At 44.1% G+C, this 16730-nt stretch overlaps 1 protein-coding gene across 3 annotated transcripts in view; it reads left to right on the top strand.

The window, feature by feature from the left end:
• The window catches only part of LOC147748145 (complement C3-like), a 1551795-nt gene that overhangs the window by 759443 nt on the left and 775622 nt on the right, over positions 1-16730 (top strand). For all 3 annotated transcript variants that reach the window (XM_086959014.1, XM_086959019.1, XM_086959009.1), the window contains exon 17: positions 7847-8047. In XM_086959014.1, coding sequence (XP_086815140.1) covers positions 7847-8047 — 201 coding nt within the window. The remainder of the gene's footprint in view (positions 1-7846; positions 8048-16730) is intronic.

The raw sequence follows: 16730 nt of genomic DNA, 5'->3' as shown, positions 1-16730 counted from the left end.
GATGCCCACAGGTTGTCATGGACCTACCATCTATTCATTTTTCCTGCTTTCTCCGCAGTAATTCCCGACTGCGGGCCCCCAGTTCCACCAGGCCACCGTGGGACCCACCACCACACCGCCTCCTGTATTTTACATGTAAAACAAGACATGCAGAATCGCCTCTACTTTAATTGGGTACGTGAGCTTTATATGTACTATACTGCACCTGAAAACATTAAAAAGCACTGCTATTTGGTCCTATAACTCAGATTTAATCATTAAAACATGCCCCTTATAACTTTCCCTTAGGTGTAACACGATGTCCCACAGCACCTACAGCGAGCCCTGATGAAGACCTGTCTAAATAATTTATCCTGTCAAGAATTTAATAGGTCGAAACGCGTAGGCTCAACCTCAGAGCCAGGAGAAATGTAGGCCCTATGATCCAGTCAAAATAATTTGGACATACCGTGAGAGACGTATCTCACAGTAAGGCATAAAATCCTTCGTGAAATAAGTGACTTTCCCTGGCCATACGCAGGACAACTAATCACTCCTTTGAGGGACAAACTGATAACATACCCCTAGGATACCCATAAAATCTTTGCTAGACCGACAGTAGGACCCTGTTATTAATTTCATCACTGTGTATTGTTGATATATGAATCTATTAATTTCATCACTATGTATTGGTTATTTGTTTCACGTTGATGTACTTTTAAGTTAGCAAGTTATTAGTTGTTGTAAATATATGTCGAATGTGCTACATGATATAAGGAGATAATCAAAAATGAAATGTTTACACCCAATGTGTACCTTTTTGAAAAAAGCGTAAAATAATGTGCTTAAAGTATTTAAGCGTTCATTGTCAATAAATAGGACATTGACTATAAATAATTTGTGAGATCTATGGTGTCAGAGGCAATGCACACTTAATAATATTTACCTTGATTCCAGCCTCTGATCACCTTAACAGAATCAATCCCCTGTGATTTTTCTAAAATGAATTGGCCAGCATCTCTGGCACAAGGTGCAAGCTTGGCGTGGACGGGCGTAGACGGTCTTGCCTTTGGCGCGCCTATGGCGCGGCGCGCCCGCTGTGCATCCGGCCCAGCATGCAGATTGAATAGCTGGGGCCGGGAACAACTAGAGCCCCACCCGTAGAGTTGCGGCAGGAAGTGGAGGGGAAGAGCAAGAGTGAAGTACTCACTTCCCTCCACACAATCGGCAAGCCGTGGGGGACCAGGGAAGGAGCGAGACCCTTTACAGACCTCCAAAGCCGATTCCAAAAATAGTAAGGATAGACTTTTGGTCTACTTTCGACCTGTGGTCCAACTTTACCTTTGTGAATCGGGCCCTCTGTCTTTCTGTTCCTCTAGAAGGCATTTCCTTGTCGGAATATTGCGGGTCAGGTAAGCCAAAAGACCTATCATTGTGAGAATGAAGGTGTGATAGTTGTACAGATATGAGTCTATTTGGTCTACAGGCATGAATGTCTTTTAGGTTTCAAAAGATTTTTGGATGCATTTCAGGGTCATTTAAGGCTATTTTTCTTGAGAAGAGTGGAGGGTGTCTGCACCTTTGCCATTCCCAGAGGGCAGTGTGATTGGGTTTAGTACCTTATCAGATATAAACATATTATGATAATCTTTGTTGCCACTGTGAAGTTATAGTTAGTTCAGAGTTTCCATGTGCAGAGAGTTTTTTGTTTGGTTAATAACTTTGCCATCATTTGATGAATCTTCCTGACACTTAGCAAATGTTACTTCCACCGCATCTCCTTCCGGGAAAGTCTCCAGATGATCCATGAAGCGAGGACCAAGAAAAATGCAAGTGTCCCAAAATGGTGACTTTCCATGTCAATTCCCATTAGAACATTAAAATGTTGATTGCTCCATTATAGAAAATTGAGTGCTCTGGGCTTCTACTGGCTGGTAGAAGCCCGGAGAGCAACATTCTATATTTTTTTCTTTTCCCAGCTGTTGTTTAAACCCCCATGGGCTCCAAGAGGCCTTTGTTTTCACAAATTAGAACATTCTGCCCTCTGGGTTGGAATGTTCTAAACGCCGTAGAGCCCTTGTAGAGGGCTCTACCTGCCATTAAAGGGTTCCTCCATTTTCTGCTTTATTGCCTGAATTTCGGCATGCCTTTGAGTCTTGTAATGGGAGATATCGGAGATAATATCCGCACTGACAATCGCCTTAATTGTTTCCTATAGTGAAACCTCAGAGAGAACTGAGCCCTTATTTAGGACCAGAAAGCATACAATGGCCTTCTGAATCACCACCAAGACGTCGGCCTCTGACAAGAGCCAGGTAGGCATTCGACAGGCTATCCCCCATGCCCATATGGAGGATAATGTTCAGCTCAACCGGGGAATAACCAGACAAGCATCTCGGTTGAATACTAGAATCTGAGACCTCATGGAGCACCCCAGCCGGGATCAAAATATAATCACATCTGGATTGTGTATGGTACAATGTATGGTAGTGAACATACATGCGTCCGGGTGCATGAGTGGTCACACATCACAGTGGCCAAGCGCTTGTATTCAGGTCCGCGGATGGTTCTCCAAGTATAGTGAATAGGATGAGTGGCATAGAGTCCAGTATATGCAACAGATTTAAGATCCTCACCTAATATCGTTGTGCCTGGCGGTACTTTGTGTAGTATACCTAATAAGTGCTGAAATGTGTTTTCGATCAGTGCTGGTGGGATGTATATGCTGTACCCTTCTGCCCACCTGCAATGATTACCCAGTAGGCCAGGGGGGACAGGAGAAACCTCTGTTACTTCAAGGGGATGGGTTCGGTGGCGAAGAATCACAACTCCTTTGGAATCTCTGGTGTATACATAGTGGAAAAACCTGGTGTATCCTTGTCTGCCCAGGAATTGTCAGTGTGTACACAGGAGGTGTGTTTCCTGCAGCAGTAGCACTGCTCATGTTCATTTCTTTCCAAACAAAAGTATCACCCCCTCATTATTTTGTTGTTCAACCCATTTATGTTCCTGGAGACCTCATTGTACTGGACTTGATTTACCTCCCTAGCCATAGCTGTAGATCAATAAGGGAGAAGAAGAATGTGTCCCTGAGTCCCTCTTGACGAGTTGCGTGTCAACAATCAAGCAAAACTTCCAGACTCCCCCAACATCCCACTTACTTCCAGACATACGGCATCTGTCTTCCATTAAACAAATTAGTAGCAATTTAACTGCTGATAGGCTTGAGGAGTTGCCCTCATTGTGCATGTGGTGGTAAGAATCATACAGTGGTAGGCGGTTATGTAGCAGCAGCCATTAACTGCCTCTAAACCCCGGCATCCACGTAGGGCAATGCGTCACCATGAGCGCCCTCAGGTCATCATTTTATCTGACTAGTTCTGATACTCACCTCTGATGAGAAGGAGCCTCCCCGCCAATCGCCCCTGACAATCAGCATCTCCATCGCCGGTGCTGACTTCTCCTCTTCCTTGAGTTCAGTCAAGTCAATCAGAGTTGTTCTTCTAGGTCTATACCTGTATGTTGGTCGGGTTGAGGAATCGTCTGCCAAGGGCAGTGATTCCCAGAAAACATCACCTTAAGCTTGGCTTGGAATATCAACATCTATGGAATTTACTTGGACCTGAGTTTCTGCTTGACCCGCACAAAAGATTTGCGCTGTTGATGTACTTTGATGGTGTAATCAGGGAACATTAAGAATTTGGTAGATTAACAAGCCAGTTCTGGCTGGCAGATCATAGGATGAAATCTCTATCACAATAGTTTTCGATTCACATAATAATAGGGCGCAGGTGGGCTTTAGGCAGGGCACGGGCGCAAAGGAACTATGAGCCCTTTCCAATACAAAGCACAATGACGGACTCTCTTCAGGAGGCCAGGATTTCTGCTTGGTGGCTCATCCCTTTATGGAGGAGACCACATCGTCTTCCAGCATGGAGACTCAAGTTTCAACCTCCATATTGCACTCTGCGAGCTTCCGAAGTCCTTGTGCAGAAGCTACACCTTGATATTCACTCTGCAACCGTGTCCTCTAGTGCGAGGGGTCCATGTGGACATTGGCATCCCCAGCCTCCAGGGCCTTGGATGGCTTGGTGTACCAGTCAATCTTACCTTTGGGTCGGTGGGGCCTTTGACTTGTCTTTACCCATTGTCACTCGTCTGGTGGGAATAAATGTCCTTAGGAGCCATGGGTGACATAGGGTAGTTCTGTAGAACCTTGCTATATCTTTCAAATGTGGGCCTCAACACTGCCAGGCCCTCTGCTAATCACACCCAGCGAGATAAGGGAGCCCACTGTTCAGCCTACAGACAGGGGGAACAGAGAAGGCCCCCCTCACTCCGAAGGCCACTTTCAGTACTGAGACTCCACACCACTATAGGATAGTGATCCAAAAAGGATTTTCAATGTCTGTGGGGGGGCAGAAAAAGCATGCCACACCTGGCAGTCTTCTGTTTTAGCACCTACTTTCCCTTCTCTCAGGCGGTCCTCTTGGGAGCTCTAGTCTCCATCCCCCGTCATGTCTCACCTTTTGCCCTTCATGAGGGATGGGCTCATTCACTCCCACACACCACCAAGATGAGGCTACCCACCAGCTCCCAGGCTACCACTGACCTCAATGCCATGGAATACTTCTATTGGTTAGTCGTCTCATCTCCAGCAGGACAGGCAGGCAGGCCCCCAGTCTGCACCTCCGTATGCTGTCGCTCTCCATCAGCCCACACCCTGCCACTGAGCTCACTGCCCTCTGCCTCATGGATAATCGTTAAGTTTCTTGGCCATGGTGAAAAAGGGGTTTACACTTCTACTCCTTTGTCCGGCTCTCTCACCTACTCTTGTTCGAGGAGCAGCGAAGAGATATAGGCGAGGATGGCACCTCTTGCTCCTGGATTCCTCATAGTTGTGCACAACATGGCTCTAAGCTTCAGAGCCTCAAGGCTGCCATCTTGGGCTTCCAAGCCCGTCCTCCCACATTGTCAAAGAGTCTACACTATAAGTTTGACCTACTTTTACATGTTTTATGTTACAATGTGTTTGAGTGTAGAGCCTAACTGAAAGGGCCTCTTCAGTGGCCAATGAGAACCTATGAACCGATTGGTACAAAATCATGGGTCAAGCGAGGTGTTTGAGTGGCTCAAACCATTAAGGTGAGTAGGCAATGAACACTTTTTTTAAAGAGCATTCAAGATATTAAATGTTTCTAAGTCCAATCAAGTCTATAGAGGCATTTTCTTAATTATGCAAGGGATTACCAGTTAAAAGAAGGTGGCATCCACCAAATGTGGGTGACTTGTGATGTATGCAGTGTGACCTACAAGTTGTCAAGGGTTATTTCCAATACTAGTTGGTAGTTTATAGGAGATTGGGTGAAGGTGTAGCTTGTTGAATTAGTCCTAGCTTACAAAGTCTATAGCAGACTGTCACAATCAATGGCTGGATCATGTCATCAATGATGTCATCAGTGGTCGTTGATGATGTCAATTAAGATATCATCAGTGACATAATTTAACACGTCATGAGTGCTGTAATATCTTATATCAGAAGCAGTGCATGACGCAGGAGCAAGATACAGTTAGTTCACTGAACTATAATTTGTGAATTTCAGTGTTTTTTAGGTTTTTATTTTCACCCTAAACTTTTCTTAGCCTACCTTTTTTCCTCTAGGTAAAGTTGAATGTTAAGCTCAATCCCTCAATGTGTGAAACGGAATTCATAAAATACATTCAGATTTGAAAATAGTATGGTAGTCTATGCTCTTGCCGGCAATCTGGATGGTGTTTAGACAAAATAATTGTTTTAAATATCGGAAGACATAAATATCGGAAATTTATATTTTAACACACAAATATTGTGATGCAGAAATATAATTGACAAGAATATAGTTTTTTGAGGTAAGTAATATTTTTTAAAGAATATCAATGTTTTAATATTGTTTTCAATAATATAGTTGTTAAAAATATTGCTTTGTAATTAATGTATTGTTTTGCTTTATACATTCATTATGTATTATTACTGTTTATATAAATGTTATAAAAAATTAAATATATCTAGCAATGTTAAGTGATTTAGAATGTTGTATTTAATTATTAATAGTAATTTAGAGTGTTGTAGCGGGTTGTTGGGTTTGAAGGGAGATAAAGTGGGAGGTTAATTTGTAATAATTGATCATAAATTATATAATACATTGTATTTAATTATATTATTGATATTTATTATGTAAATTATGTAATATTGGTTTATTTTTATTATATGTTATTTGCAGGGTGTTAGGTTTGTAGGGGTATAGGGTGAGAAGTTAAGTAATTAATTAACAATTATTTATCATTTGCTGATTATTAATTGATTCCTTATTATGTGATGTATGGAATACTTATTTATTTTGCTGATATTATAGTTGTGGGCAGCTATATTTGTATTTGGCTAGGGTGGGAAGTTCATCAAATAATAATTAACATAATTATTATTTGTAAATTAAGCATTTAATTGAAATTTAAATATGGAATACTTATGTTTTTTTTCTTATATTTTAGTTGTGGTCTGCTAGTTTTGTAGGGGTCCAGGGTGGGAAAAATGAAAAATTAATAATTAATAGTTAATCAACTATTTAATTGGTTTTGAATATGTAAATTATGGAATACTTATTTTGTTGTTATATTTTTGGTATTGCCTGCGAGGTTTGTTGGGGTGGGAAGTTAATTAATGAATGAATAGCAACTATTTATGAATTGATAATTATTTTATTGAATAATAAATATATAAATTGATTAATTGGTTACTCATATTTGTAATGTGTTTAAAGTGAAGTACTTTTCCTATTCTTGCTTAGAGTGTATCGGGAATAGTAAAATGAACCTCTTCGCAGTGCAGTACTTGCCCTGCTGTACATTGTATAGAATTAGAACAGCCAATTTAACCCCTCCGAAATCCAAAGCTTTCCCTACTGTTGCACAGACTGGAGTGTGAATAGTAAATGTCACCCCTCTGAAGTCCAACACTTTTCCTACTGTTGTACTGTTTTGATTGGGAATATTAAGTTTTACCCTCCAAAATCAAAGATTTCCCTACTGTTGCCCTGTTTGGAAAGAAAATAGTAAATGTAACCCCTCCAAAGTCCAGCACTTTCACTGCTGTAGTATTGCTAGTAGTGGGAATAGTAATTAAACTCCTCCGTAGTCCAATTCTTTCCCTGCTGTTGTAGAGACTGGAATAGGAATACCAAATTTGAATCCCTCTGAAGTCCAACACTTTCCCTACTGCTGCACTGTTTGGAATAGGAATAGTAAAGTTAACCCCTCCGAAATCAATCTCTTTCCCTGCTGTTGCGCAGACTTGAGTTGGAATAGTAAATTTCACTCCTCTGAAGTCTAACACTTTCCCTACTGTTGCACTCCTTGGAGTGGGAATAGTAACTTTAAACCCTTTGAAATCCAACACTTTCCCTGATGTTGCACAGGTAGGAGTGAGAAAATAAATTTGTAACCTCTTAAGTTCACCTTGTTCCCTATTGCTGCACTGTTTGTAGTGGGAAGAGCAAATTTTACCGATCCAAAATCCAACGCTTTTCCTACTTTTACTCAGTTTGGGGTAAGAAATAGTAAATGTAACCCCTCTGAAGTCCAACACTTTCCCTACTGTTGGTTAGGCTGGAGTGGGAAGAGTAAATTTCACTCCTCCAAATATATTTTTGAACAATTGGTATCGTTATAAGTATAGGAGCATGAGATTGCTGTAAATACATTTTTTGACATAATATTTTGTCAACTATATTGTTTACTACAGTAGTGTGTCAGTGATTTATCTGGATGTCAGCTGGCGTCTTAGATACCTAACCAATGATTTTCCCAGTTAATTTCTCCGATTTTCTTCCAGAGGATGAATACAATGAAAAAGACAGGGTTTGTTGCAGAGCAGGATTTCGTGATAATCTGATGGGACTCTCCTGCGAACAGAGAAAATTGCATGTGAATGTTGCTCTTGGTGAGGGATGCATAAAAGCTTTTGTGGATTGCTGTGTCTTTGCTGAAGGACTCCAACCAGAGAAAAGAGAAGAGCTGATATGGTCCAAAAATGGTGAGCACTTGTTGAAACTCAGAGCATTTTCTGTGTGTTAAATAGCAATGTGTAATTTTGAACTGAAAACTGATTGATATCCTTAGAAGGAGCATCACAAATAGTGCTAACAGCCCAATTAGCTGACAGTTAACTGTTTCTGGGGGGAATCTAAGTGTCCCATGCCTAAAAATTAGTAAATAAGGTCACTTATACAATTCCTTAATCAGAGCGTCCCTGGCAAAGAGCTCGGCCGGCCCGCTGGGCAGGGAGGGTGATAGTGGAAAGCTTTGTGCCACTTTTGTTGCTGAGGGCCAATATTGCAGCTATGCTGCAAAACCGGACCATGGTAACAAAAACGCCCCCCAGGGGTCTAAAGCTAGCCCCCACTCTGGCAGCCCAAAGGGAACATGCCTGGTACCGGCTACAGCCAGTCCTTAATCAAACCACAGTGAAAAAATTTCACCATAATAGTTGTCCAGCACATGAAAATGTCTGTATGATCCATGCTCTCGGAAAACTGTTTAAGCTTCACATTTATAAAGGTGTCAAATTGTGGGGAAGAGCTTCATCCTCACAGTGTTTAATAGTCATATGAAGGAAAATTAAGTTTTAGAAACAGTTAACAACATTTGCATGGTGCTGCACTGGACCATTCTGCCTGCATTGCTTATTTCCATTTCATAAAAAGCTACTGGTACACTAAGAACAAGACAACATTGCATGCCTTCTGCACATTTGATTCACTTTGGCAGACTATCCCTCCTTCATGCCCCATTCTGTTTCTTCTCAAAGCTGTAACTAAAGATGTGTGAATCCCCTAACTTTGTATGGATGAGGTGCCTGTGGTACCCAGATTTCCTATTTTCCACCCTTTGGTGTGGATTGCATCCTGCTTCTGGTGTACTCAGCAATATCCTCCTGTGCTTGTCTTGCTTCATTTGAACCAGAAAGTTATCTTCTGCTGGGTTTTGAAGAAAAGCAAACCTTTGTTGGTTTCTGTTATCAAACTCATAAAGTGTGTTGCTTCTTTCAGTTGTCCAACATTACATTTAGAATATTGCTACTTATATATAGCTGTAATTAGGGCTAACACAGTTCTGCTACCCAACTAGTGTCTTTGCAAACCAGTGTTGTTGTTTGTGGTTGCTTTAAAGGTCTAGATCATATATTTCAATTAACTATGTCACTGTCTCAAATCTCATGGTTGAAATCAATGGTCTACCTTGTAAAGACACCCATCCTATGTCATCAAATTACATAAAATAATAATAACAGAGAATAGAGTCAATCACTGCCATTTAGAGGACAAGCAAATTATGTGCCCTCCCAGCTGGCAGTCAATTTTTAGGTGTATAGTTGTGTTAAAGACTTTGGGGCACATGCATCAAGATAAGGAATTGCGATTCCGTAACAGTGATTTTTTAAGGAATCACTATTTGGGAGTTGCAATTCCTTATGTATGTAGGAATTACAAAAAAATTGTGATTCCTACACATTCCCTAATAGCGAATCGCAAATTGCAATTTGCTATTAGGGAATGCATTCCCATTCATTCCTATGGGCCTAAGGCCCATAGGAATGAATGGGAAAGCATTGGCAATTTATGATTACCAAATAGGTAATCGCAAATTGCGAATGCAATTTCAAGGGTGCTAGGGGGCCTAATGCCCCCCCTGATGCACCCCCAATACAGGTAAGTGTGCACATGTGGCGCTCACACATGCCATAAGGTGATGTGTGTGCACCACATGGCACTTTGAAAAATGCTATTTTGTGCATTTTTCAAAGGATTTACAAGTTGATTATAATTTGCTAATCCTTGATGCAAAGTCGCTTATTTTTCAAATGCTTCATGCATTGCATTTAGGAAATCGCAAATTGTGATTCCCCAAATGCATTCCCAAAATAGGTAATAGGATTTTTTAATATAATTTCGTCTTGCATAGGACCAAATGTTCTCCCTGTTGTTTTAGGTAAGCTTCACCTCAATGAAGAATTCTGTCTCACCAGCTTCTTATTGCCCCTGGAAAATCTACTGTATTTGTTGGCAGCAGGCTACGTATCTGAGGAACTGATGTGGGTGCAGGACAAAGCAGATAAATTGAAGCATACCAGAGTACTGCATACCCCACGCCTGCAAGAAGCGCCTACACACAAAGCTTTATGCATATATTTGAGAGACAGTATCAATCAATTTATTGTTTCAGTTCATTAAAACCATAACAATATTATAATTGCCAACTTCAATCATTTAAATAGAAACATGGGTATAAGGTGCAACTGTGCATTATGAAATGTATGACTGTCTTTCTTGATAAAATGACACATATTAGGGTATCAACTCTAAACGCGATTGCAAATCTAATATTGCAACTGTAGGCAAAGCTTCTCAGCTAGAATCGTTGCCAAGTAAAGGTGTCACAGAGTGGCCAGACCCTTTCGTTATAAGTTGAGGTTATGTGATTTCAATGCTAGCAGTTTATCAAAACAACTAGCCTCAAACCCTCCTCCTGAACCGTGTTGTTATCTTACCGCAGTGAAATAAATTTAGGAAATATCAAATGGGGCCATTGTCAAAAATGTCACCAATTTACAGTTCAGTTGTGGATCCCTTGTTCAGTTGTGGATCCCTTGCGTTGAGACTCTCTGGGGTTCAGACTCGCTATTATTGCTTCCCTCAATGTAGGGATGCCTCTGACATTAAAGTTCTTTTTTAATAATGCTGCACAAAGTTTGTACAGGTTAGAACAAATACAGACCAAATGTATAAAGTCCTCTGCTAGTTTGCCAACCGCAAGACCATTAATCTATGCTTTGTATGTGCTTGGTAAGGGATGTCAAGGTATAGGGCCAGTTTCAAGGCATCATAATTTTTAATCACCATCCAGGCATGCGACCGGGAACTAAAATTATTTGTATCCTCCAGAAACGACTGCAACTTTGCTGCCTTATTCACCACTCCTCTAAAAGTCTTGTGTGGCAAGCTCTTGTCACAAAGTTTGGTTAGAGGCATCAGTTTCAGAGAACCATAACATTATTTGTAGCAAGCCGACTGTGGGTCATTTTCTAAAGCAGACTATCATGTGCTATTTAATAGGGCTTCTTGAGTTAACAATATCTTATACCAGCATTTTATTGTGATAGACCTTCTACCCAATTTCTGTTTTATGAACCCAAATTCAAGTCAAATTTCTGCCAGGGATGAATTTTGGGGCAGTGCGAATACTTGCCTAAAGGCATTAACCTGCAGCTTATCCAGTGTGACTGTGTCTTGTCCTCTCATGGCAACACAAGCATAAGCTAAAATTGGGTGTAGCTTAGCAGAGATCACTGCTACCAGTGGCTGAAAAGAGGGACCATCCAGTTTTTTTGCTAAAGTGCAGAATGCAGAGTTAGGGCATTCCCCTTCTTCACAATGTATTATTTTTAGTGGAAAAAATACATCTATTGTCCAGCAACAGCCCCAGGTATTTTGATCTGCTTACCTACTCCAACGTTATATTTATGTGATTTAGGAGGATCCTAGCTCCCGGTCAATTGCTGATGGTCATAATTTTTGTTTTTGTTGTGTTTACCGCAGGGTTGTTGGTTTTGACATAGGATTTCAATGCGTTTACTAACCTTTGAAGCCCCACTTTTGTCATGCTAAACAGCAAGATGTCGTCCTTGTAGGACAAGTGGGAGAGATGGAGTGGACCCAGTTGTGGCGATGGGAATCTTCCTGATTCAAGTCTGGTGATGGTCTGCCATAATTAAATGAAAAAGATGAGGCTACAGCACACATCCCTGTTTGAGCCCTTGGTTAATTGATATCTTCCTAAATATACAAAAGGGGATGATGGACGGAGCATTTGAGCAAATCAAACACTCACCCCCTGTCAACTGATCTGGGTTTAATCCATCACCATTCTTTAGCTCACTCAGCCACCCCAGTTCAGACATGGCCATATGCAAATCAGTCTGACCCTGTGCCTCATGGGAACAGTACAGCCCGAACTGCCAAACCATGTCTTCCCTGGACCGGAAACAAGCATCCTGGGACCGGTTTCGGATTCATAATCCTCATCAGCCAGGCTATCTTGAATACAGTGGCCACGATTTCATTGATTTATAAGAAGTTAATCAACAATCGGGCAGATCTCCTTGTGTGTCTCAGGGAGGCCTGGACTGGAGCAAGAGACTCACGTCTGAGCATACCCTGCCAACTTAGGGCGATCAAACCGATACAAAAGGGGATGATGGACGGAGCGTTTGAGCAAATCAAACACTCACCCCCATTTCCCATGAGGCACAGGGTCAGACTGATTTGCATATAGCCATGTCTGAACTGGGGTGGCTGAGTGAGCTAAAGAATGGTGATGGATTAAACCCAGATCAGTTGACTGGGGGTGAGTGTTTGATTTGCTCAAACGCTCCGTCCATCATCCCCTTTTGTATCGCTTTGTTCGCCCTAAGTTGGCAGGGCATGCTCAGACGTGAGTCCCTTGCTCCAGTCCAGGCCTCCCTGAGACACACAAGGAGATCTGCCCGATTGTTGATTAACTTCTTATAAATCAATGAAATCGTACTATCGGGCAGATGACCATCGAGTATACGGTCCTCGAGTGGGGAGGACTCGGGAACACTAGTGTCAGCAGCGAAGACCGACGTCAAGGCATGACGGACCTGGGCATACCGGAAAAACTCCCTATCACTCAATTCTCATTCTGAAGTACCTCGAAGGTCTTAACTGCGCCTTTCACCCAAAGTTCACCCACTCTGCTTATACCGATCATATCCCATTTCTCAAAACCTTTCGTTGTCCAGAGGCATCTCAGTCTTTCGGACACATACAGAGGGGTCGCTCGTGTCAATCGATCGTTCCATCCCATGGCCGCATTTGCATCATTCCACACACGCACAGCAATCTTGGTGGGTCCCGTTAGATTCCTCCCCGCTGTCCGAGAATAGAGCGCCCTGTTGTATTTACCACCAGGCAAGTGATGCCTGTCCATCTCGAAGGCCGGATTTGTGCTGGGTGCATACATTGCGTGGTTGATTGCGGACAACTGGGAGGCCCAATAGTACCTCCTGATATCCGGGAGCGCCATGCCCCCGTCATACCAGGGGAGAGTTAGTTTTGCAAGAGCAATACGTGGGCGGCCGTCCCAAACGAGCCGCCTCTGTAAATTTTCCACCTCCCGAAAATAGCCTGCAGGAATGATGTCGAACGAATTCTGCAGCGCGTATAAAAACCGGGGCAGAGACATCATTTTAAAGAGTGCGGCACGGCCGAGGGGCGACAACGGCAGTCTACGCCACCGAACCACGTCTAGTTTCAACCTCCGGAGAGGAGGAAGGAGGTTGTGTTCATAGCGGGCAGCTGGATCTAACGATATAAAAATCCCCAAATATTTGAAGCCGGATTGAGAGATCTGAATGGGAAATCTACTAGGTAATAGAGGAAGGCCGCCCGCGATAACGTATACACAAGATTTAGACCAATTTATGATCAAGCCAGAATTCTTGCCGAACGAGGTGAGAACGTCAAACAGGACGTTAAGGGATTTACGAGGGGAGGTAAGGTACAAAAGAATATCGTCAGCATACAACAAGACTCGGTCCTCAAAATCGGGGGCCCACTGAATGCCCTTTATCGACGGCTCCCATCGGAGCCAGGCTGCAAGAGGCTCTAAAGCAAGAGCAAAGAGCAGGGGGGACAGCGGGCACCCCTGTCTAATACCCCTCCCGAGAGTAAACGACTTGGACACTCGACCGTTGACCACCACCTGAGCCAGCGGATCCCTATATAAAAGTTTCACCCACCCGACAAATTCCGAACCAAAACCAAATTTCGCGAGGGCGGCCCGAGATAAGGCCATTCTATCGTATCAAAGCCCATCGTGGCGTCCAAGGAAGCCAAGATGGCCGGCTCCGGAAGAGTCCCCGCCCTCGCGAGAACACCATGTAGGCGCCGCAAGTTGAGAGCAGTGTTCCGATGTGGAATAAAACCGGATTGATCCGGATGGATCAGGTCGCAAATCACTGCAAGCAGACGATTGGCGAGGACCTTGGCAAGAGCCTTAGGCTCAGCATTTAGCAGGGAGATGGGCCTGTACGATGCGCAGCGATCCCGAGGCTTACCCTCCTTGGGAATTACCACGATCGTTGCCAAACGCTGGTCACAAGGGAGAGTGCCAAGGTCGCGTGACTCAATAAACATATCGCGAAGATATGGTGCGACTTTATCCGGGCGCAGTTTGTACAGCTCAATAGGCAAGCCGTTCGGGCCCATAGCCTTGCCCGAACGAAGAGAACGAATTGCGGTCGCAATCTCGTCTACAGATAACGGAGCCTCCATGCACTCTTGATCCTCCTCAGAAAGGCAGAGCAGCGCAATGTCCCGCAGCAATGAATGGGAGTCGTCCTCATCTCTATCGGACACCGGGGAGTAAACAGCACGAAAATAATCCGCAAAACATTCCACAATCTCACTCGGGTCAGTCACACTCTCACCATCTAAAGTCTGAATCACAGGGACCACACGATTCGCTCTCTCCTTCTTGTCAAGCCACGCAATCAATTTACCCGCCTTATCCCCAACATCATACAGTCTACCCTGCTGCTCCCTGTACATCGTCTTGGCAGCATCCGTGACAAGGGATTTGTAGTCTAGCTGCTTCAGACCAAGGGCGTGGAGTCTGTCATGGGTAACGCCTGACTCTAGGTCAGCCTCCAATTCCAATATTTCGGCCTCAAGACTCACCACCTCCTGATTCCTAGCTGTCTTAGTTTCAGCTATTAAAGATAGGGTCTGTCCACGAATAACAGTCTTAAAAGCCTCCCACAGGGACACAGAGGACGAAACAGACCCCTCGTTCTCCAGGAAATAGTGGTCTAGGAACTTTATCAGACTATTACGGGTCTTAGGGTTACGCAGGTACCAGGGGTTGATAGGGGCGATCCGCCCGCAGCGTTCACCCCAGTGTCCATGCAGAGCCACAATGGAGAATGATCCGAAATGCCCCGGGCCAGATGTCTAATCTCCCTAACAGAGGAAGACTGAGCAGCGGGCATAAGGATGTAGTCAAGTCTGGAGAGACTCCCGTGAGCCCCAGAATGAAAGGTGTACTGACTCTGTGTCGGATGCATTAACCTCCAGCAGTCTATCAGACCAAAGGTGTCCAAGAACCCACTGAGCCATGACTGGGAATTAGAAAGATCTCTGGGGGGGTGACGATCCATACTGCCAGAAAGCACAGAATTAAAATCCCCACACATGAGGAGAATGCAATCAGGGAGCTCCAGCATCACACGGCCAACATCTGAGAAGGTAGAGGTCTGGAGACCTGGGGGAACGTAGACAGTGAGCAATGAAAGAGTCTTACCCTCCCACCTACCAGTGAGGGCGGCATATCGCCCTCTGTCGTCGAGGATTACGTTATCAATCTCAAGAGGGAGTGAAGACCGAACCAGAATACCCACCCCTCTAGAACCAGTGGTGAAACCTGAGTGCGCGACCAGGCGATAACCCCACCTATTCATAGCATGACACGTATTTCCTACCAAATGCGTCTCCTGCAAAAGTACCACATCAGGAGACAAGCGACGCAGATATTGCAGTACCACACCCCGTTTTATGCGATCACCCAATCCATTGACATTCCAAGATATTAACCTCAACCCACTACCCCCATCCCCACAAGTGATGCATGAGTCACCCCACAAAGAGCAGGACACTTGAAGTATAGAAGAAACCAATACGTCGCCTTGAGAAAGAAAAACACATTCACAAACATCCCATCCCACCCCCCAACCAACACCCGTTATAACTCCCCCCTCCCTGCACCCCTGCAGTAGGCTAAAAAGCCACCCCAACATGCAGTGTGCCTGTCGCCCTAACATTCCCACTCAACAAAAAGACCCTGGAGGAGGAAAGAGGCCCGTCCCTCCCACCACCCAGAAAGGAACATAAGTGAAACATAGTATGCAAAATAAATAGAACCCAGAAGAACAAAGTCTAGTATTCGGAGATCAGGGGTCGAAATATCACTTCTGTAAAGGCTCACCACCTTCGGCACTGCCAGGGTGCTCAGTCTGGTCGTTCCGGCCAGGCAGGGAATCCAGCCAGTCACTCACATTTTCCGGCCGGTCAAAAAAGAATGTCCGTTCCTCATACTCCACACGAAGCCTGGTAGGGAAAAGCATTGCGTACTTCAATCCTAAGTCCCGGAGACGTCGCTTAACTCCCCGAAAGCCCATCCTTTGTCTCTGGACGAGCTGGGTAAAGTCCGGGTAAAAGTTAACTGTGGAATTCTCAAATTTCACCGGGCCGCTCACTCTTGACGCCTGCAGAATAGCATCATGATCCCTGAAATTAAATAGTTTGGCGATGATGGGCCTCGGAGGAGCGCCCGGCTTAGGCTTTCCACCCGGAACGCGATGGGCACGCTCCACTGCGAAGAACTTGCTCAGTCCAGAAGGGGCAAGGTGGTTCAGGACAAGATCTTCAACCAGGAGGTCAATCGAGTGAGTCTCGGGAGTCTCCGGAACACCTATGACGCGGATGTTATTGCGTCTCGCCCTATTCTCAAAATCCTCCAGCCGATGGGACATCAGGTCATTGGCCGATTTTAAATTTCCAAGTTCGGTCTGAAGTTCCGACACATCGGCCGTGAGGCTGGTAGTCTTTAGATCTAACGACTTCACCTTCTCGTTGGTC

Source organism: Lissotriton vulgaris, chromosome 1_1 (genome assembly GCF_964263255.1).
Source record: "Lissotriton vulgaris chromosome 1_1, aLisVul1.2, whole genome shotgun sequence".
Taxonomy (NCBI): domain Eukaryota; kingdom Metazoa; phylum Chordata; class Amphibia; order Caudata; family Salamandridae; genus Lissotriton; species Lissotriton vulgaris.
Note: the sequence above shows the minus strand (reverse complement) of the source record. Positions and strands in the feature narration are given on the sequence as shown.